Source organism: Cryptomeria japonica, chromosome 11, assembly GCF_030272615.1.
Source record: "Cryptomeria japonica chromosome 11, Sugi_1.0, whole genome shotgun sequence".
Taxonomy (NCBI): domain Eukaryota; kingdom Viridiplantae; phylum Streptophyta; class Pinopsida; order Cupressales; family Cupressaceae; genus Cryptomeria; species Cryptomeria japonica.
Window position 1 is genome coordinate 717,270,985 of NC_081415.1, and position 23,961 is coordinate 717,294,945.

General features: G+C 38.7%; 1 protein-coding gene across 2 annotated transcripts in view; it reads left to right on the forward strand.

Annotated features, from left to right (window-relative positions):
• The window catches only part of LOC131061303 (CAAX prenyl protease 2), a 161,250-nt gene that overhangs the window by 63,675 nt on the left and 73,614 nt on the right, over positions 1 to 23,961 (forward strand). For both annotated transcript variants that reach the window (XM_057994916.2, XM_057994917.2), the window contains exon 6: positions 2,000 to 2,062. In XM_057994916.2, coding sequence (XP_057850899.1) covers positions 2,000 to 2,062 — 63 coding nt within the window. The remainder of the gene's footprint in view (positions 1 to 1,999; positions 2,063 to 23,961) is intronic.

Consider the following 23,961-nt stretch of genomic DNA (forward strand, 5'->3'; position numbering starts at 1 on the left):
GTTTGCATGGTTTCCTTCAGCAAGTTTAGATAGATCCTTCTGGTGTGCAGGTATTTGATGGATTCGGGTTCATACGATTGGGGATATACTGATTGTGTATCCCTGTGTATGGTTAGTCTGAGCCTTTAAAATCGTGCTTAGTTCAATTGCAGGTGTCCATTTGAACTGCGCTAGAATTGGGTGTTTAGGCATGCACCTGCAGTATGAAAATCTTCTAAGTCCCCTTGAAGATTGCATCGTTCTTGTGAGGTTGTGAGTTATTCTGGCCAAGCAAGGATTGGTTATGTTGAATCCGTCTACTCGCACACCAATCTTGTTAATTTAGGTCTACTAAACTCTTCTCCTTTGCTTTTATTTCCCAGTTTGAGAATCAGATGCAAACCAACTTGTTGCAAACGTAAGGCCCCTTGTGCTCCTAGCAAAACACATCAACCATTGAGTTATCCCGCAGTCATGAATTGACATTTGGAACCTTGAGGTTGTCCCCTTTGATCAATTTAAAACAGCATTAGGGATTCCTTACACAAGAGGAGATAGGATACTCAGCAAGAATCTTTCTATTCTGCGTTGGCTGGAGAGAGTTGTAGCGATACGATTTTAGCCATGTCAACAGGTACCCATGTACAAAAAAACTGACTCTCGTAACCAGAGAAAAGGAGGAAAACCACATGGGAAAAATCTTCTTTCCAAATGAGAGGAAAATAAATAATTGTATTAGTGGAAGGAGGATAGGAGGACTAGATGTGATCCCCCAAAGATTGCCTGTGTCACACAAGTACTATAGATGTCCCTGAAATGATAGTTTGATGTTGTAATTAATTAAGGAGGGGAATACTCCTTATATAGAAAATTACAAGACAATCTTTCCATAATAGAAATGATCGAGAATAGAAACATAAGGAAACTTCCTAAAACTAACTAAAGACAAAAGACGTAAATGGAAGTTTCTAAATACTAACTAAATGACTAAGATGACCATTAAATCAATATTACAATATTCTTTTAATAGTCCCCCCATAGGAGAGAGAAATTGAGGATAGGGATCCCCCCCATAAAGAAGTAGCTCTTGTGCTAATGATGAATGCTTGAAGTCAAATCAAGATCCATTGCCTGCAAACAACATGTCTCCCCTTGGGAAGAAATAGATCCACTGGTGATTGGAGAAGCCATTCCCATAAAGTGGAAGAATGAGGAGTCCAAATACAAATGATGCGTGCCTCTAAAAATCGTTCAAATGTCCTCATGTCAGAATAAGATGACGTCAACCCAAAGAGGAGATGAATGTCTTCAAAATAATCCTCCAAATCTGCAATCTGAGACTCCATAAACAAGGATGATATGTCTGCAAGGTATGAATCCCAAGTAGCTATGTCTTGAAGATGATGGATGCCTGCTGTACTAAATCCATGGGGGTCATGAGTATGGTGATGCCAAGCTGATCAAGAACTTTAATTTCGATTTACATATCAAGGAAACCATTACTATGTTCCCCAAATTCAATAATATTCATGTCTTTGAAGAATATTATTTCCAATCTATGTGCTTTTTAATGTTTGGAAAATTTTCCAAGTTAATTGCTGAGTATTTCCGAGCATTTGGAGTTTTTAAATTTTATAGGTCAGCCTAGTTATTACCGAGTCAGAGTCTTTCAACTACGGTCTAAGACATGCACCCTGCAGTGCAATTATTTTGGAATGACTTGGAGACAAATTCAGAGTGAATCCTACAATTCCTAAATCCTTGATAATCTATATACAGGTTCCAAGGATGGTGAACTGGGTCTGCTAATTTAATGAATGCTGATTTGGCTATTGCCCCATCTTGAATAAAACTTGTATTTTAGTCATATGTAATGCCTCTGAGTGATTTCTTTTCCTCTATGTGGCATTACTTCTTTGTGCTGTTTACAGTATGGTTTATCAACTTAAAATTTCTTTAGTTATATTAGAATGTTAATATATTCAATATCGTGTTCATTAAATTTTCTTCTGATTCACAGGTTTGCAATTGGGATATACTGTAATTTTTGGGTGGTATGCATCTTTTCTCTTCATTCGAACAGGTATGAACAACCTGAAAAGACAATGGTACACAGTACAACTTCTGAGGGCCTGACTTTAATTATCCAGGACTTGAGTAAACATTGTTTGAATTAAAAGAATCATTGTGAAAAAATCATATTTTTTTTGTCATTTAAGAAGTCTGGCAGCTTTAGCTTTTACTATCCTCACAAATAGTTTCTTATTTAATTTTAATGGTCAATTGATCTTTGGGAGAAGAATTTTTAATACCTCACGCAGTCTTGTAAATTTGTATTTATTTGTAAAAGTCTATATATTTTTAATGGAATAAACAACCCCCAAAATTCAGATGGAACGAATAATGTTTTGATCTGTTCTTAATAGCTTTTAATGGTAGATGCTTACTAGGTTGCATCAGGTGGGTAGCTGATAACTTGTTATTTTCAATAGCTAAGATAGTTTCTTATTTAATTTTAATGGTCAATTGATCTTTGGGAGAAGAATTTTTAATACCTCACGCAGTCTTGTAAATTTGTATTTATTTGTAAAAGTCTATATATTTTTAATGGAATAAACAACCCCCAAAATTCAGATGGAACGAATACTGTTTTGATCTGTTCTTAATAGCTTTTAATGGTAGATGCTTACTAGGTTGCATCAGGTGGGTAGCTGATAACTTGTTATTTTCAATAGCTAAGATAGTTTCGCATCACTGCAAAACTTGGTGCTTCATTGTACTGCAATTAACTTTATGGCTTGGGAACATTGTTTCATATATTCTTATCATCCCTCAAATTATTGTATTTCCTAAGAATTTAAATCAGACCTCAAGGTAGACCTCTGAACAACCTTTTGAGCAATTAAGATTGCTTGAGGTGGTAGAAACATGTGTTGTTATTTTATGATAAAATTGGACTTATATTAACATAATTTACCTCTCAGTCTAATTGATGTAAAGCATGACCAGATTTCGACTGGTGCCGTTGGTATTTGCCATCAATCTATCTTACTGCTTGTAGAAGCATATGATACTAAATTGAAAAGAAGAAAATAGAAGAATGTCTAAGAGAAATCAAGTGAGCTAAGAACAGAGCTGAACCATAAAGCATCCATCTACAGAAGGATTTTCACAACCGACCATTTGGAACTTTCTGATACAAAGACTTAGAGTTGCAATGTTTAACAAAGATAAGTGTTAGCACACATAACTGTGAAACTGATATAATTGGCACAAAATAAACCATGGAACAATATTCTTCATTCATTAAAATGGTAAATGCACGACAGATTGTCACTGATCCCCGCCACTTTAATGATTTGTATGACATCCTTGAATTTATTGTTGCATTGAGCAAAGTTTCATTGCTGATCTTTCAACAGTTCCCTGTACCAAATTTATAGAGAAATATAGCCTGAGCTACCTATATGATCAGAATAATGTTGCAACCTGAAATGAAGAAAGAAGACAAGAAATATAGGGAAAATACATAATAGAAAGGGGCATTATCTGACTTATGACAGTTACCTTGGTCACAAAATTATTAACATTGGTTTTTGAGAATAGAGCTCCTCATATTGCTGAAGTTATTATCTGCAGATATTTGATTCTAACCATGGATTAGAAGTTATCCTGAGCTGTACGCTTTTTGTTTTCAGCTGCATCCTCGAAATTGCAAAATTCCTTGTTGGTATCGGTTGGTGTAAATTATGTTTGATAATCACACTTTACTTAAGTTGACTTAGGGTAATGCATTTCATAGTAGTTTGGATATGAGACACTTAGGGAAGTGTGCACATAGGGATGATGCATGTAGGAGAAATTCTACCTTTTGAGGTCTTATCTTGTTACATTCCACCTTCGGTGGGTGATCCACTTCTTGTGGAATATTTTATTATTTCTCCTATCTACCCTTACCTACCCTTGTATCTCATTGAGCCACATGTCATGATTGTGTGCTTACATATCCATATGGCCTTGCCTTTATAAGCAGGCTCATGTACATTCTATGTAATGGTCCAATTGATAGTATTTGCATCTTGATTAGAATACAGTTTATTCTTATGAAATCTATTGTCTCTCTTTTGTGCTATTCATTGTGCTCTAGCTCTTGGCTATATTTGACAAATTCTTACATGGTATAAGAGCCATTGGGGATTCATTGAGTAGTCTTATTGGAGAGCTTTTGGAGCATTCATTTTTCAGATTTGGAGAGCTGCGCGTTTTGGGGGCATCCTATGATGATTTTGACCTCACCGTTGTGTCCGAGAGGCTGTTTCCATGAAAATCGAGTATAAATTCATCTATATTTGGTGAAAATCAAATTTGGGGCTTGGAGGAAAAATTTGCCCAATTTGGACGTACGGTACAAATTATGTAAAAATAAATAAATTAATTTTTGCGAATTTATTTTTTAATTTTCAATTTTATTATTCACACAAATTTTTATTTATGTAAAAGTTATTTATTATTGGAAAATCAAAAATAAAAAAGAATAAAAAATATTTGTTTTTATGGGGGGGTTTTCCATCCCGCCCCAACACTGTACACTGTCCTTTTTCTGTAGTCTATAATTTTAGGGTCGTCGTGTTTCTTTCTGGCAACCCCTCCTTCGGTGACCTTTGCCCTTCGGCTTGGTCACCTTGCCACCTCTGGACACCAGTCGCCCACCATTGCCGGCTGTGCACTGCCTCCGACCGGTCCTGCCTGCACGCTGGTCACCGCCGGCCACCTTGTTCATGGCTCGACGCCGGTTTCTAACTCTGGTCGCTCCGCTGCTTCTCGCTGGCCCCTTCTTAGGCATTCGGCAACCCCTGGTCGAACCACCACCTCTGCCGCCCCCGGGAGCCACCACACAGCATCTCCGCATTGGTTGACGTGACTCACATCGCCACTTGGCACCGTTCTACTCGCCCACGCTAGCGTTTATCTTGCATAGTCAGTGAAGAAAAGGATACGTGGCGCCACTCCATTAAGCCATGAGACGCCTAGTTAGCACCACACAACTGGACTGTACATTGCCATTGAGGCATACGAATCCCAATCATCCACCACGTCACTCTTCCTAGTGAGCTGCCACGTAGGATCTGTACGGACATGTGCCCTTACATCATTGCTACACGTCATCTAGTCTGTATTGTACAAACGACACGCAGGCAGGGGAGAAGGTCTTGCAATGGTTGGACGACCGTCAAATTTAACCCACTGAAATGATGACATCAATAGTTTTTTTGAAAATTTTTCAGCCCCTCTCCAATGAGCTTTTTGATTTTGTAGGTGGACTTTGGAGGCCAATAACTTGCTCATTTTAGCTCCTTTTTGAGTGCTTTTTTTTTTTGATTTGGGCCAATTTTTCGTGCTCTTCATAGTGGTGGTGGTATTTTTTGATTTTGGTGGACAATTTTTTCAGAATTTTCAGTTTTTCACAACTGTGCTTGTCCAATCCTCGATTTTGCAACTTCAGAGGCTTCGTTCGGGCTCATATGACCTTTTTAGGTGCCTTTTTTTTGAAAGTGCATAATTTTTCGTCTATTTTCACATGGTGGTATTTGTTTTTCACCATTTTGAGTAGCAATTGTACTTTCAATATTTGGTCATTTTTGGCCTATTTGGTACTTGTAATTTGCTTGGATCTCAGCTTAGATCTCTTGTGGTATTTGTTGGAGTCTCTTATAGCCTATTTAAGGTAGTTGTAAAGTTGAAATCAAAAGTCCACTTTGCAATTTTTTGCAAGTGGTCTGTTGTACTCGCTCTAAGTATAAAGTGCCAAATCATCATTTTTGGGGTGGTTCTTTGATTGAGTGAATTTGGGGGGGTGTCTTGTGTGATTGTGCCTCTCTCTATCTTGTGTTTTTTCATTTTGGTGCTATGGGTTCTCCTATATTTCCACTTTTAACTCCAAATAATTATGCATCACGGAAAATTAAAGCATGGAGTAAGTTAATGGAAAAATGACTCATTCATTATGTAAATGGAACAATAACAACAAAACCTAATACTAAGGTTGATCCTAATGCTCAAGTTGAATGGCTCACTAAAAATTCTATGGCACTTGGAACCTTGAGAAAGTATGTATCAAATGACCTCATTTTTCACTTTGAGAAATGTGCTATAGTTAAAGAGGCTTGGTATATTTATGAGAAATTGTATGGTCAAGTTGATGAGATTAAGGGCTCTAAGGTTGATGGTGAACTCACAACATTGGATCCCAAGGATTTTGATACAATCCAAGATTATGTCACGAAAGCAAATGAGCTAAGAGCAAACCTTAAGGATTGTGGCATTGACAAAAAGGATGCTCAATTGGTTTACAACTTGTTGGACAAGCTTGCATCACAGTATGCAACCTTTGTTTCTAGCTTCACACCCATCAATTGGCTCAAGGTGCCTCCTACGCTCCACCATCTTTTGATGCATTCACGAAGATGTTGATTCTTGAGCAATCTAAGTTGACCAAGATGGGGATTCTCAGATCTTCAAAGCCACAAGTTTTGGTGGCTAATAAAAGGAATCAAAGCAATCAAGGAAAAAGGCAAGAACCAAAAGCAGTCTAAGCCAAAGCCACAACAAGATGGAGCACAATCATCCTCTCCACAACAAGGTGACTCTACATCCTCACCTAAGGGGAAATCTTATAAGGAGAATCTTTTTTGTGCATATTGCAAGAAGTCAGGACATGATGAACACCATTGTTACAAGAAGGATATTGATGAATTGAAACATCTTCTTGAGAAGAATAGAATCAGTTTGCCTTCTAGAATGTCTACTTCAGCTTCTTCTTCCAAAGAAAAGGATAAAAAGAAGGATCACACTTTTGGGACAAATAAAGGACAAGCTCTTTGTGCTACTACAAGTCATGATTTAGGGAGATGGCTTCTAGATTCAACATCTTCTCATCATATGGTATCTTTGCAGTCTATGTTCTCTTCATTTGAGCCTTGCAACATGCCACCGATTTTGATGGGCAATCATACATATATGAATGTGATTGGGAAATGATCTATTTCCATTGGGGATAACTCCTTCAAGGATGTGTTGTGTGTACCCCATTTGACAAACAATCTTCTTTCCATCTATCAAATCACTCATGGGGCAACAAAGAATATTGTGGAGTTCACACTTGATTCGGTTATCATTAGAGACTTGGAGAGCAGAGCTATCATTGCAATTGGGGTGGTTGATCATGCATCTCGGTTGTACTCCTTTGCACATTTTGGTCTTATTGATGAGGTTGATTCTTCATATGTTGATGATTCAGATATCGAGGAGAAATTTGGGTACTTGAACTTGGGTATTCTCAATGTGAACCCATTCTTGAGCCTTGCATTTCATCTCCTCGTATTGATATCACATCACCTATTGCACCTGATGATGCGGATATTGCAACAATTTTGCCTTCTTGTGATTTAGTGTAGCAGGGTTTTCCTTGTCTTCCAGCTCCAGTTCATTGGAATGACTACTTGACAAACATTGCAGGTTTGTTTGTGGAGTCCGACATTGTAGATTTGGGAGACATCATTGATGATATTCATCTTCTCTTTGATGAAGATGATCCTTCTTCAATTGTTGCGAGGGAACATTCTGACCCTCTTGTTCATTCTCTACATGATCATTCTTTCAAGGTTGACATGATTGTGGATTCTTATGTACAACATTTGGAGGAGGTCTTGATGGGTGTGAAACATGTTTTATTTTTATACCTTGTGTTCCATTCCATTACCATTCCTTGCCTTTTTCCTAATCCCTTTTGCCATTAATTGTTAGGAGAATGAATAATATTTAATAGGTTTCTAAGAGGTAAAGAAATATTCTCAATATACCGAAACCCTTGAATTAATAGCATAATTTGAATCATTTGCTACAAGAACTACATGTGAAGGAGGCACTAGCCATATGGACAAAGCCTTGGACGCACAGTTGGACTGACCGTTGCTGGATTAATACTTGTTTTTGTCTCTCTGTTCTATTTTAAGTCAGCTGTTTAGAACTTCTATGGTTTGTGGTCTGCGGCCAAACCATAAACTATTGTTATCTTGTTTTTTTTAAGACTTTTAAGGGTTATGGCCTGTGGCCGAACCGTAGCTTGTTATTATAGACTATTATTAGATTAGAAACCATAGTTCTTTGGTTCATTTTGTGGTATTTGGCAAACAAGACATCTATATATATGTGTGTATACCGTGATCTGATATATGGAATCCTGTGGAATTGCTAATCGAATACTTTTATCAAGTGAATGAATGCATTGATCGTGGCATAAGCTAGCTTAGTCGACTCTGTTTGCTCACCCTGTGGACCAAAGGAAGGGCCCCCTCTCGAGAAGCTTGGTGAGATGGTTTTATGTTTTCATTAGCTTAGAATTGATTTGCTGTAATTTCCTTCCTGTTGCTAGTGAGTTGTTTTGATTCTTTAAAATATCGGGATTTCCATTAATTTACATATGTTGTAATTTCTGCGAGCTGTGATTTAGTATATTCCCTGTGAAGAGTTTAAGAATCAGTTACAATTATGTTTACAAGATCAATCTGGTATTAAGTGTGTTAATGAACACAACCAATTTCCTAAGGAATGCAATCATAATTTGAATAGCTATCTTTGCAGATTAAACTCCGAATTCTGATTCTACACTTTGTTCTGTTTTGTAATTCCCTGTCGCACACCTCATCAAACTTCTTGTCGGCCAACTCTATCTCCAACTTCCTATCGCTTCTCATTTGTGAATCATACCATAGCAAAACATCTACAACAACTACATTCCTTCTGTTTAATGTTAATATCTGCATATCCTAAGGAATTGGATGTGTATTAATTAATTTCATTATATAATTAAAGAAGATACATTTGAAAGATAGAGTGAGATTCTATTTGCTTGTGATTGAAAGATAGTGTGTTTTAAGTCTTAGGTGCATTCATCCCCACTTGACTCGTTATCTTCATCCCTTGGGTAGATAGCCACTATACCTTTCATCAGTTTACGACCCTGGATTGACACTCTTAGGTACAAACTGAGGAAACCTACATGAGTCCAAATTCAAGCTAAAATGAGAATCAACTTAAACCACAGTTTTACCCAACAAGTCTATCCTTAGAGGAGACATGTGAGTCTTTGGATCATGTTCTACAATCATCTCCACTAGATCTTGGAGTGCCTTTTTCAGCAATGTGGACCAGTACACCTGATCCTGATTTGGAGGGGGTAACTTTTAGCATTGACATGGGGACACTTGAGCATGTTTCAGAGACTCCATACATCATGAGTTTTTTTCCTACATCTTCCCTTCATGATTGGGGAGACTTCATGGACAAAACACCTTTGGTTTTGTTTCTTCCCAAGGGGAGGAACGTTGTTCGACGATCGTGGAGCAGCATCATCATTCAGTTTCGAGCATCTACCATTGGTGCAGATTCTACATTGAAGGGGGGCTACTTGGTCTTTCTTCTTCTCTCATATTGGGGGGGGGGACTTTTTCCTCACATGGGGTTTTGTCCTTCTCATACTTCTTTGAGAGTTCTTTTGTATAGTTCTCATCTCTCTTTTTTTTGGGGGGGGAGGAGTGTATTCCCATTGGGTTTTTCTCTCTTTCTCCGTTTGTGAGATATTGCATTGGTTTGCATGTATTTGCATTTGTACATGGGTACTTAACATGACCTTGTAGCCGGGACCAATCTTGCATTATTAGCTTGAGTCTACATTCCCCTAAGTTGCACTTAAGGGGGGGTGTTGGTATATATTATGTCTCATAATTACACTTTACTTAAGTTGACTTAGGGTAATGCATTTCATAGTAGTTTGGATATGAGACACTTAGGGAAGTGTGCACATAGGGATGATGCATGCAGGAGAAATTCCACCTTTCGAGGTCTTATCTTCTTGTTACATTCCACCTTCAGTGGGTGATCCACTTCTTGTGGAATATTTTATTATTTCTCCTACCTACCCTTACCTACCCTTGTATGTCATTGAGCCACATGTCATGATTGTGTGCTCACATATCCATATGGCCTTGCCTTTATAAGTAGACTCATCTACATTTTATGTAATGATCCAGTGCTATTCATTGTGTTGTAGATCTTGGCTATATTTGACAAATTCTTACAGTATCCATTGTTAAGGTTATTGAGTAGAGTGGCAAGCAAAGAACTCCTTACCAAGAGGATAAGTATCATCAACAAACTGTGTTTTCATGTTCTGAATTTTAGCCCTAAAACCACAATACAGAAATAAGCACATGGTTTAGATTTAAACCATGGAGTTCAATTTTTAGGTTCATTTTCCCTCTACACTAGAATACTTAATCATTTTTGAGGAGAGATTTTTGCCTAAGAGGAAGGATCAATAGCCATAGCAGATCAATCATCACCATGAGAAGTACAATCATGACAGCAAAGCACAACTTTGACCACTTGAGTAGAGGAAGCAAAAGTTGGAGAAGTGAGGTCATTAATTTAATTAGAAGGATCAATCTCCCAAGTGAGAGGAGCTACATGTAATATGTTGCCCTGTTTTGCCTTTTTTTTTTTAGTGTTTGCAATAGTTTTGAAATGACAAATAAAGTACAGACAACAAAAATATTCGCAGCTAACTGATAACTCAGGAAAGTGACAATATCTAGAAATACAAAGAGCTGAAAATTCTAGATTTATATTCTTAGTTGAGTATAAAAAATTCTCAAAATTATGAGCAACACAGATCACTGAGTGACATTACATACCTAATTCCAACACACCCACAAAATGTAGCAATAAAAAAGCTGGTGCTGCTCATAAAATGTGCAATCTGGCTCATTGAAAATAGATGCCACACCCTAGGTTCACTTTCATTGGCTAAACTGAAGTTATCTCTGTTTTCTTTAGACTTGGCCGACCCAAAACAGCATGCTAAACTCTCCAAACCCTAGTTGATGGAGTCACTGGAAGCCCCACATCCCTCTACACATGCATGGCCAGCATAAAGCAAGATATTAACGGCTCCAACCCTCCTCACACTCAATCTGCAAACTAAAAATAAGCCTCCAAAAATCTGTAACTATAAACTGAGAAGATATATAAAATGAATCAAAGAAGCAAATCTCTGCAAAAAAACCCGATTAATTGCTATTTTGGATAAATCGAACTAGGCAGCGATTTATTCCCCAAAAGATTGTCGATTCTGCTGAAAATCGTTGACTGTCGGTCAACAACTAAGATCGCGTTTAAAACAAGAAATCATCGCTGCATTTTGCCGTGATCTCTAACTCTCCCCAAACCCTAAAAACATGCTGCAAAAGTTATAAGCATAGACGCGTGACTTTTTCTAGCTTGGACTACGCGTGGGCTTTGTCTGGGATATGAGAAAAGGTAGAAGTGAAGTAGCAGTGTTCAGGGAGTCATCGGGTCAGGGTGCTTCATGTTCAGGGAGAAGCACTTATTAATATGCCCAGTAAACGTTTTATTTTTTATATATGTTTTCAAAAATATTATTTTTAATAAATTAGAATTTAATATTCTAAAATATTTAATATAATTTATAATTTTTTTTTTGTATTAATATCATAGAACAACATTACAATATTCAAAAGTCTTGGCTGGAAAGTACACAGCCATCTATCAGATAGGACTTACAGTATCAAAAAACCATGGCTAGAAAACCCACGGCCCATATCATATGTCCATTGCGTACAGGTTACGGATGAAGCATAGGAAATAATACAGAATATATCCCAAAATTTACAAAAATACAGTATTGGAGGTCCCATATTAGCAGTATATCATAAAAGGAATAGGTTATCAACTAGCTAAAAAGGAAGGAGGAGTCGGGATCAGTATTATCTCCTAGAGGGGGGAACCACGCATTTCATCCCAATTCGCCCTCGCACCACACTTGTATATGTCCCTCGATGATCTGGTCTCTAAAATGGTGGGTAGGCAGTCCTTCCAGTTCCATTTGAGTGAAGTCCTCTCTTTGTTGTCTTGCCTCCATCTCCTGCATAAATTTCATTAATGCCTGCTCAAAGTGTGTCTTATTACTTCCCATTTGGTCCCAGGTAAACCCATGAGGCAACTCCCTGATTAAGACATATGTTGCACTATCGTTCAACCATCTGTCAAATTTGCCCTCATCAAGGCGGAGAACCACTGTGACCTGCATAGCAACAAGGTAAAGAATGAGTCTCCTAAGAGACTCAGTGAGGTATCTACCCTTGCCAATAAACACATCATCATTCCTAGATTTCCAAATGATCCAAAGAATTTCCAAAGAGAGAACATACCAAAAGAGATTAACACATTTCTTGCCACCTTTAATATAACCAAGGACCACCTCATCAATAGTAAGACATTTGGTATCAATTGAAAGATCAAACAATTTCCACACCTCTTTCCACACCTCTTTGGCGAAATGACACTCAAAAAAGATATGTAGCACAGATTCAGGGAGACGACACAATTTACACAATAGGGGGTTGCCATTATTGTCTTTAAGAGGGAGTTTGTGAAGCAAAAGTTTCCAGGCAAAGAACTTTTTTGGTTTAGGCGGAGCAGACCAGAATCTCATGAGAGCAGAATGCCACTTTTTAGAATCCCAGGTGAGGTTCCAAACATTATTGAGATGAGTTAGGATATCTTCGGAATCAGCAAGGGAAGAGTAGACAAGTTTGACTTTCATTAGAGGGAGGGGAGAGCCGTCAACCCAACAAAGGGAAGAAATAGGGGAGAGCGAAGGAGGGGAAGATGAGGAGAGGATGGGGTCCAGTGTAGTCTTGAGGACATTGTAGGTTCTGGCTTGGGAGATGGGGAGGTTGAAAGCCGAACTAAGAGCATCCCAAGAAATCAGAGAACCGTCTTTCAAGATGTGTTCAAAAGTAACAAGGCCCAAGTTGTGCCATTTGAAGGCAGAACACCCTTGAAGGCAAGCCAATTGCTTCCCATTATGCAGAATATTCCACCATATAGATCTGCCCAAGTTGAGAGTACCCTTATTATCAACAATGCCATTGTTATTGATAAATTGTTTGACATGGTTCCAAGCCCTCCATATGGACTTAAAGACCTCTGAGCCAGTAGGAGAGATCTCAAAATTGCCAGCAATCAAGTCCCACATGGGCAAGTTCCTCCATTTCTTTGCCTTTTTAGGGAGGGAGCACTATATATTGTGTCTGATCAGAATTTTCCAAGGTTCATTGCCATCAAGGGCTTTAAAAATCCACTTGGCAGCCAAGGCAATGCCCTGAATTTTGATGTCTTTGAGGCCCATGCCCCCTTGCATCTTAGATCTAACACACCAATCCCATTTTACAGCATGCTGTTTCCTGTTCCCCTTCCCATCCGACCATAGGAATTTCCTGATTTGTTTTTGAAGATAATTGAATTAGTAATTACTGAATAGCCAGGCTGAGGAGCAATAGATGTTGTATGAAGACAAGATTTTTTGACAGACCTGAAATCAACCTGCCAGGGAGAGGTAGTTTCTGTTACATTTATTCAGTTTTTAATCCACCTTATTCCTGAACCATTCTTTCAGATTCGGGGAGACAGAGGAAGGGATACCCAAATATCTAGTGATTAGGTTCGGTCCTCCCCATTTTAGGTCAAATTTAGAAAGCCAGTTAGGGGGGGAATTAGTCCATCCTAGCAAGGTTGATTTATGGAGAGCAATTTTGCTGCCTGAAGCCTTGCAGAAGATTTCAATGTTGTGCAACAGAGAGGATAGGTTCTCCTCTTCCAAGACAAGCAGGATAGTTGTATCATCAACAAACTGAACATTGATAATTTACTCTTTATTAGGGAGAGAGATGCCTTTGACCCTAGGGGTCATATTGTGATCCTTAAGAACATAGTACATAGCATCAGTAGCCAACACAAATAAGGCCGGGGCAAGTGGGCAGCCCCGTCTTATTGACCTGGAAAGAACAATATTATTAGATCTGATTCCATTTACATCAACAACAGCATTGGCCTCACAGAATAAAGTTTGAACCATCCTACAAAACGTCTCCGGGAACCCCAGGCTCACCAACATCTGAATTATGAAGCTCCTTTCTATCCTATCATATTGCCTTTTCAAAATCAATCAACAACATGGCCCCGTTCTGCCCTGATTCCTTAGCTCACTCGAGTGATTCCCAACAGGTGATCAAATTTTCAAGGATATATCTGCCTTTAACAAAGCCAGTTTGGGTAGGACTGATTATCTTTGGAAGGATTTTTATTAGCCTATTAGCCACCACTTTGGCCAAGATCTTATAGGAGACATTTAACAATGTGATAGGCCTCCAGTTCTTTAGCAATGTCTTGTCCCCCTCCTTAGGGATGAGCTTGATCACCCCTTAGTTGATTTCTTTGCCCAGAGTTCCTTGATTAATAGCTTCTAGATATAGGCTATGTAGGTCACCAACAATCCACCTGATATTTTTCTTGTAAAATTCCACCGGAAAGCCATTCGGTCTAGGGGATCTGTCATTGCCCATTGAGGAGATGGCCTTTCCAATTTCCTCTTTTGAGATGGGACTCCCTACAATATCAATGTCCTCCTCATTAAGCTTAGGTGGGATCAAATCCTTAATGAGCACCCCGGCAGCCCTATGTTCATCATTTACATCTGCTGCAGTGAATAAGTTTTGGTAGAACTGAGTGAAGCACTTGAGGATCTCCTCTGTGTTAGTAATGTGTGTATTGTTTTCCCAAATAGCATTGATGCTCTCTTTTGCCTCTTTGACCTTAAGTATTTGGAAGAAAAATTTTGAGCCCCTGTCCCCCGAATCCAACCAATTCAATTTGGCCCTGGTTTTCAACCCTGTAACCTTCTCATTTTGAATTTTCCTAAGCTGGTTCTTGGTTGACACCAAGGTGTTAGTAAGGCTTTCATCATTAGGTGAGTCCTGGAGATTCATCTCTGCATTAAATAGATCTTCCTGTAGTAGCCTCTCTACCCTCCTGGCATCCTTGGCTTTCTTTTTCCCTACTGTTTGGCAGAGGGTGGTCCAACTTTTAATGTGCAGATTCCATTTGTCAATATTAGAAAGTCGGTGCTACCCTTTCATGTTAAACAATTCGATGAAGGCCAGGGCAGAGCAGAGATCCTCATCCTCCAAGAGCCTAGTGTTTAAAGTGAAGGAAGCAGGTCTTGTAGAGGGGGGGTGACCAGAGGAGGAGAGATCAATACCCATTAGTATGGGGTGATGGTCTGACAGTGTGTATGGGGAGATAGAGTATTGATCCGCATGAGTTCCTTTTCCAATGTCAAAGTGATTTTTATTGAAGTAAAATCTGTCCAGCCTGCAATAGATTCTCTTATTCAGTTGCTGGTAATTACATCAAGTATACCACATAGTGTTCAGATGGTCTTTCCTTCCAGCAATAGGGTCAAAAAGATGTAGTTTATTAATCATTCTGTCCCACTGCAACCTTTCCATACCCTTCCATTCAAACTTGTTGCCTCCTTTTTGTCATTTGCATGTTCAATCATATTGAAATCACCCCCCACAATCCAAGGGATGTCCTCCAAACCTGCTAGCCAGTTCCAAAGCTCCCCCTTCTCTCTATAGTCATTAGGGGCATATACAGAGCAAATTCCTAATTTATAAAATTTAACAAAGTTGAATAATAATTAAATTTAAGAAATATAGTATTATTTTGTTTTAATATTAACAAATTTAATTTTGTAAAATTAATTTTAAACTTACTAATATTTTGAATTTATTTTAACTTATTGTAGACAAAAAAGCTACCGTTAGTAAATAAATAATGTTTTGGTTATATTGTTGTTCGTACTTGGTAGTATAATTAATTGTTCCTGAGAGGTTGTGTTAGTTGCCGATGGTTGGCAGTCTTAACCAATCGCTAGGCACTATATATGTTGGCGTATTGTATCAAGAAACAATTTATGGATGGTTTGTACACACTTTACATTGGATAATAAAGGAATATCATTCTACCATATGCTGTGTTGAATATTGATTGGTATCATTTCAGCTATGTTTATGTTTTTTGTTTACTCTGCCTAAATTGTAACTATCCCATTCGAGAGCAAACATTTTGGTGTTGTTGCCGATTCAAACTTGGAGATCCAAGAGTACCGAAGAGTGGCAACAGGCATGGCGGAGTAATGGGCTGATTGTTTGACCAACAAGTATTAATAATTGAAAGTGACAAAGAGGAAGAAACATCGGAAGATCAATTGACGCAAGACTTGGTGAACTTGTGGGAAGTTTCAGTCGATTAGTACGTGTAGAGGGAAGCTTGGGAGAGAGTGGTCCATGAGAGCATGGTACGCGACGAAATCTTAGTAAACCACACATGTTTCGATCTTCTTGGCAAAATTCCAAGGCTGTACTACCAAGACCAGCGGAAGGAAAGGATTTGAGAGCAGCGTCAACAACAAATATTGCAACGATATGAAGAAAGGACCCATAGGGAGGAAGAAGAGCGAGATACTGGTAGATGCTGTACCACTGGCAATTAATGCCCCTACGACCAAATAAGGACCGACGTACTAGAGACACTTGAGAGGAGGGGGAGGGATTGGTAAAGAGGTCTCTCCGCTAGAGAGAGCAAAGTGAGAGGAGATGACAATTATGAGGAATTGTCAAAGTTTGGAGAGTCTAGTGAGAAGAGTCGGAGTGCCAGTCGAAGCCGTAGTCGGGAGAGAGAAGGACCGTGTACGTGGAGTGAGTTGGAAGAGGTTGCTAGAAACCTGCCACTCCTGGACGACGAAGCAAGTGAAGATCTCTCCGACCAGGCAAGTAACCAAACTGTACACTCTGCTTCAAGCGAAGACTCCAAATCTAGTACCAGTACTAGCAGCTCGTTCGTATAGTCGGTACGTGATGAAGGGGAAGAAAGGAACCTCAAGACAGAAGTTGCCGAACATTTTGAAACGAACTTGCACCGTATCAGGAATTTGTCCCTCACCGAGGAATCGAGAATAGGGGGGTCTGAGCCGAAGACTTCGAGGAGGAGAGAATATAGAAATGAAGAAGGTGACCAAGGTTTAGAAGATGCAGAAGGTGGATGTTTAGAGAGCTCGCGCGTGGCCGAGAGTGCAAGAGAGGCACATGAACGTGGACGAGAGCAAGATGGTCCAATCTAGTCGAATACACACAGTACCTTCCAAGCGAAAAAATGATGAACACCCAGGAGAAGCAAAATCTCCCTAAATTCACAGGGGATGGATCAGAGGATCCTGTACGCCATTGCAAGACTTGTATAACAATATGGGAGGCGAATGGTCAAGATGACCAAGATTACTGGTTGAAGGCATTTCCTGCCACCCTATGGGGAATTGCCATTGACTGGTATATAGAATGACCTAGTGGCTGAGTACAAGGCAGGATGGACTGAACTAAAGAAGGCATTTCAAGAGGAATTCAAATTGTTGAGAGATGACAACGAAATTGTTGCCGAAATTAACAACACTAGACAAGGGAAGAATGTGAATGTACGAGCATACAATTGTAGGCTCAAGGAATTGTTAAGCAAGATGGAAAACGATCGGCCGATGGGTTGAAAAAATGGTGGTTCGTCGAAGGGTTGATCCCTTCTCTCAGGAGGAAGATGGTGGTACCCCCATCCTCATACGTTGATGCCTACAATCGAGCCATGGACATTGAGAGTGAGACTAATATATCGAGGGGAAAAAAGAAGGTTAGTGATAACAATAGTATGGATGAGAGCAGTGATGGAGACTCCAAGATTGTGGAGGCCCTATGTAGGGATACATTGCAGATGATGGAGCTAAAGGCGAAGAAAAACAACGGTACAGATGGTAAAGAGTTGTGGTGCATCGATTGCAAAGCAGGTCATACGAAGGCTACTTGCTTGAAGAAGTCATTCTGTGACATCTGTTAGGTATTGGGACATTCCATCAAGGAATGCCTGTACAATTTGAAAACGAGAAGCACACAAGTGCTCTTCGTCCAAGGGGAACAAACAACCCCTCTGACGTCACCTCCACAACCACCTGCCAACTCTAATGCATCTCTTGGAGGGTATCGAAATAACAGGTGAGCGAATAATAATAATAATAACACCCCACGAAGGAGAGTACAGTAAGATGTGAAGGGTTTACCCATGATCTAGTGTCGGAGTTGCAATGAATGGGGTCGCTTCGTGCATGATTGCCAGAGTGACCAAAGTAATAATGTGGGGTTGCTATGCAAATGGTGTGGACCCAAAACCTACGAAGACACCGACTACCTGAAACAAAAAGGGGTGAATATACTGGACGTAAAGGAGCCAGATGAGGAAGTACTGACAATCACCAGACTCCAGACTAAGAAGGCAATATATCTCAACCCTCGTATAGAGAAGGAAAGACTTTGGGAAGCCAAGGCTGATGCTGAACGGGTGATGGCAGAGGAGAGAAGGGTTTCAAATGAGGTCGCTAGTACTCCACTACGATTGGAGTCGGAGAAAACTATCATGAGATAGATGTTGTAGGCAACTGTACTCGTACAGATATCTAATCTTCTGCAAACCATGCCACAACTGAAGATGGCCATTACCAACGTATTCAATGACGATGCAGTGGCAGGAGCATGACAAGCCAACGAAGAAGCCAATAGGCAGCCTAGTCATTGATCTGATGTTGGTGATGGTGGGCATTGGAGGGAAGCCGACCATCGTCGAGATGGAGGTAATGGGATGTAAGTTGACAAACACCATCGTCTATGGAGGCTCTGGCATGAACGTACTACTAGAAGAGACATGGAAGGGGCTTGAAAAGTCAACACTCTAGCCACTAGCCTTCCATTTGGTAGGTGCTGACCAACACGATATCAAACCACTTGGAACGCTCATGGCACAAAAGGTCACCATTGGCACTCAAAATTTCTTTTTGGACTTTGTGGCCATCCCACTGGAGAAGAAGGCATACAATGCCCTCCTCAGAAGGGGCTGGCCAATCACAACAAAGGCGAATGATAATTGGAAGAAGAATACACTCCATTGAGAGTGATGGGAGGAAGTACATCATTGACCTGCGGAGCCAGGCAGTAAGCCAGGAGTTGGCATTAGACTCAAAATTCGAGAATGGAGAGTTCGAGATGGAGGAAGGTGTTGGAGCTCAAGATCACTGGTTGGTTGAACTCTAAGAATATGCCAAGTTTTGTGTTTAGGCTCAACACATGACTTTGGCCAACGTATGGAATCAACCAAAATGGTTGTAATTCCTTGCACTTTAGGCTTTGCAGGACCTAGGCAGGTGTACCTTTTTGATTAAGCAGATTAGAACTGTATTCTTCTAACTGAACTATTCTCTATTCCAGATTGGTATGAATACTGAAACAAATTGATTTAACTTCTAACCCTACTCCTATCTCTTACTAACATAAAACTGAAATTGAAATATTGTGATGGTTTGATTAATGATGGATTTGAAAACTGTCTAGTGCCTTATCCTGGGTTGCAGAGTCAAAATGATGTTTTGCTTTATCAAATGTTAGGAAACTCAAATTGCCCAGCACTACTCCAATTTATGCCTTGCAAAGATTGGAAGTATGTGTTTATGCCTTGCATAAACATGCAAATATGTAAATCATAAAACTGTAATCCAATCCTATTCCACTGAATCACTGCATTCCTTCAACAGTATTTAATTCTTCCTTGAAAAGACCCGTTAAATAGAACACACATAAGCACCTTGTGTGATTCCTTCAACAGTATTTAACTCTTCCTTGAAAAGACCCGTTAAATAGAACACACATAAGCACCTTGTGTGGCACTGACAAATCACATATATCCTTGATGCACTGATTTGTATGATTGAGAAGAATAAATTCAGAGACAATATTAATGATATTTTGTGTTTAAAACAATAGGCAATTGAAGACGCTTTCAAAGCAAAATGTTTCTGCGCTTCTCTGTGGAAAACCCTAAATATAAGACAGTCTTTGAAATAATATATTACAATGTCTGATTATGTTATTCTATTTCTCTCTTTTTTTTATTCGGTCTTGATTTCCCTTTTATAATTTTAAGGGAGCCTTTCAGACCGTTACAATGATTGGTTACAAAAATAATTCATTTGATTTTTACATTAAATAAAAGAAAGACTAATCATGTCTTCACTATTGTTCTTTTGGTTTTCCAATATTTTTTTCTGTTGCTCGCATGAGCTTCTTGGTCTCCTTAATAAATCTCTCCTTTTTATTTGTAAAAACATTTTTCCCTTTTTAATAAATTTCCCATTTTCCTCAATCTATGATGAGAAAATAACTATGCTATACATGACCCTTATCCTCACGTTTCACCAATTAACTTATCATTCCCATTCTACAATAGAAAATATTTATTCTCATTGCATAAAGTTACTCACCCTTTCACAATTAAGTGAAAATATTTTCTTATTTTTCACCCTTTGGTGAAATAATCCTCCTTTCTTTATGCGAAAGTATTTTACTTCTGACAAAATATATTCCCCTTTAATCAACAGATTTTCACTTATTAACAATTTGTTTCATTTGCTGATGGTTTCATGTTTAATTCTACTTGGAAGTGAAATTAATCCCCATTTGTGAAACCATTTGACCTTCTGATCATTTTTGCCCATGTGACTTTTATTTTAAAGATTTAAATAGAAAATATTTATTCTCATTGCATAAAGTCACTCATCCTTTCACACTTAAGTGAAAATATTTTCTTATTTTTCGCCCTTTGGTGAAATAATCCTCCTCCTTTATGCGAAAGTATTTTACTTCTGACAAAATATATTCCCCTTTAATCAACAGATTTTCACTTATTAACAATTTCTTTCATTTGCTGATGGTTTCATGTTTAATTCTACTTGGAAGTGAAATTAATCCCCTTTTGTGAAACCATTTGACCTTTTGATCATTTTTGCCCATGTGACTTTTATTTTCAAGATTTCACTCAGTGCATCTTGCTCAAGAGTATTTTCATTGCCTTCAAATATTTTCACACAAATGAAAATCATAATCTACATATTCCCGCCTCTTTCTCCTTAAAAGATTATAAATTGCCTTTGCAATTTAGGGCATTTCTTAGCAAGGATATCTTCAACAAATTCATGTTTCCCAAATATCCGTAGAGGTTTGTGGATTTTATTTTTACTCCCGTGACATTTATGTAGTTAATAACACCTTCAATCATAATAATTTTTCGGTACATTTTTAGTTTTGGTGAATATTAACTTATTTCGATGAGACAATTGGGTTTGATGAAATGTTCTTGGTGTCTCATCGGTGAAGATGTTTCATCGAAAATGCATCTCCCTATATTATGATGGATATCCGTTATATCGATACTCCCGTTTTAGGGTTCCATTTTTTATAGGCAGTGAGGACAATGGCTGGCTCCACGTTTGCAAATTTCATTTGATCTGAAAGTTTTTAGGGTATTCTTCAACAAATATATTTGTGCAGATCTGCAATTATTCTTATGAGATTATGTTTCTTCGAGGCATGCCTTGAACAAGCTTATTTTTAAAGAAGCTGTATTGATTCAGCTTTCACATCTTGTATTCATCTCCCATGGCGGTTGCAACGGTAACGTTTGTTAGAATGTTTCAAATCCATTATGTGCACTTCATACATCATAGCATCCATGAGACGACATCACTGCATTCTCTGTCTGCTAGGCAATTATAATTGCAGTATTTAACATAATTACTATGTTCTCAACACCCCCGATGGATGCCCATTCGCTGTTTAAAGGCTCCCTTTTCGGCACGGGCAAAAATAGATGGTGGCAACGGCTATTGAATTTTGTCTTTACACCAGCCGATATATATTTGCTAAAAACTTGTAAAGCATTTTTACCAAATCCGTTCTATGTGTTTCAAGTAATTACACATCCCATAAACGGCGCGTCTTGTATTATTCTTGCAAATGGGCAGGGATTAAATGATAAAGTATGAGGAACCAAACATAAAGAATGTCAATTCGAGGGGGACAAAACGAAAGGTTGACAAAGAAAATGAAGAACCAAAGAAAAAGCAAAAAGACAATATGAAGAATTACAAAGCTAGCAAGACCAAGAAAATTGAAAGGAAAAACTATTATGGGGTTGTGAAAAAGAAACAAAGCAAGAAAGGATGGAGGTAAGCCCAAGTCGGCCGAAAGCAAATGGTATGCTTCTTTCTAAAGTATTGAAGGTCAAAAGATTGAAAATGAAAAGAAGGGGGAAAATATTTGTCATAAGAAAAATTAAAAGGACCAAAAAGAAAATATAAAATATGGAGTTGAGGGAGATAATTAAACAAAAGTGAAAAATAAAAGATCATCAAAAAGAAAAAATAGAAGAAGCAAGGATTAAGGAAAAAAGGAGATTATTTTTTATACATTTAATAAAGTGCTTAATTAAGTTAACCCTAACCTTGGAGCACGAAGTCATTGTAAATCAACCCAATCATGTCATTCAGTCATTCCAACAAAGCAAGGAGAAGAATTTTGGAGAGTAGAGAAGTACAAGATCTAGGAGACATCATATAGACAGAAACTAGAATACTATGCAGGAAGTTTAAGGTTGTTTCCATGCGCCATACAAAAGGTAGGAAGGGATCGTGCAAAGGGACCATTCACCATATGACAACTATACTGAATTAGGAAATTCTTTAATCCGTATGGAGTTGTAGACAATCCAATAAAGGCTCGTAGCTTTAATTCGTACCCGGACGAAGTCACATTCAATCTTGGAGGAACTCATTTGTACATCGTACGAAATAGGTTGACGGTACAGACTGTTTCGTACGAAGAATTTGCAATTGGTTGAAGGGTTGAATCGTATGTTGTATGGGAACAACAACCGTACGAATAGAATCATATGAGGGGATTGGATGGAATTTAAAGGAGTTTGTACGGTGACATAAACATGAGGAAGTAAACTTGTACAAATCCATACGGCAATTGGAGAAGCATGTACAAGGAGCAAATCCGTACAAGAAAAAACTATACTTAGGAAAGTTTTAAGGTAGGGAACAAATCCATACTTGGACCCCAGTCTGTACAAAGGTGTAAGTCCATATGACATACTAGACAACATGCAATTACACGCGACACTTCCCAATAGGCTGCATGAGGTAGTTAGGAAATTGTACAGGAGCGTGGACAAACAAAAGCGCAGATCACCACATATAGAGTTGAACTACAAGATGGTAAAAATTAGTTTTAGAAACCCTTGGGAAAAGAACCAGCGACTGCTTGGAGGAAGAGGAGAGCCTTCACATTCACTAGCTATGGTGACAACAAGCAACAACAAATAGAAGAAGATTCAACCCCAAGTGCAAAGGAATGAAAGAGTCACAGTGGAAACTATTACGTGGGAAGGGTTGAGCCATAGTGATTGTTGCACATGGTAGCAAGAATTAAAAGACAACCACTCGATGAAGATGTTTCTTAGACGTATAGAAATGGACAAAATTATTCAAATGTTGGTGTTCAATATACGAGAATTCGAGTCAATATTGAAAGCCATGGTGGTTGGCTACGACTACCATTTGCACGCATCCACAATAAAATTTTAGGGTTGCCAGATCACCATATCTTTTTTGGCATTGTAGTTTGCAGTAGTTTTTGGGATACCATCAAAGGGTTGTGTTGGTGTCTGTTTTATCATCTACCAAACATTAGGATAGGATACCCGAAGGTATTCTATCCTCCTGAAAAATCACTACTGATTCCAAGGTCTATATGTGCGAACAAGCGACTTTAGTGGAATAGCTTCTTGGGTAGTGTATGCTGAAATTTCAAGGGGGACTTACGTTTGACAAGTATCTTGAACTGCTGGACTTAGATGGATTTAGCAATTTTAGGCCCTTCTTTTTTTGGGGAATTTTCTGGGATTTAGACTTTCAAAAGAAGGGAAAAAGGGATAGGGTTTAGGAAGGCTAATCTAATCCTACGAATTTCGGAGACGGTATCAACTGGGTGCTCTCGAGAAATCAAACCTTGCTTCGCCACACTAGGGACAACTACACAAGGCCGGTGCAATCTTCAATGGGTTGTGCTTATG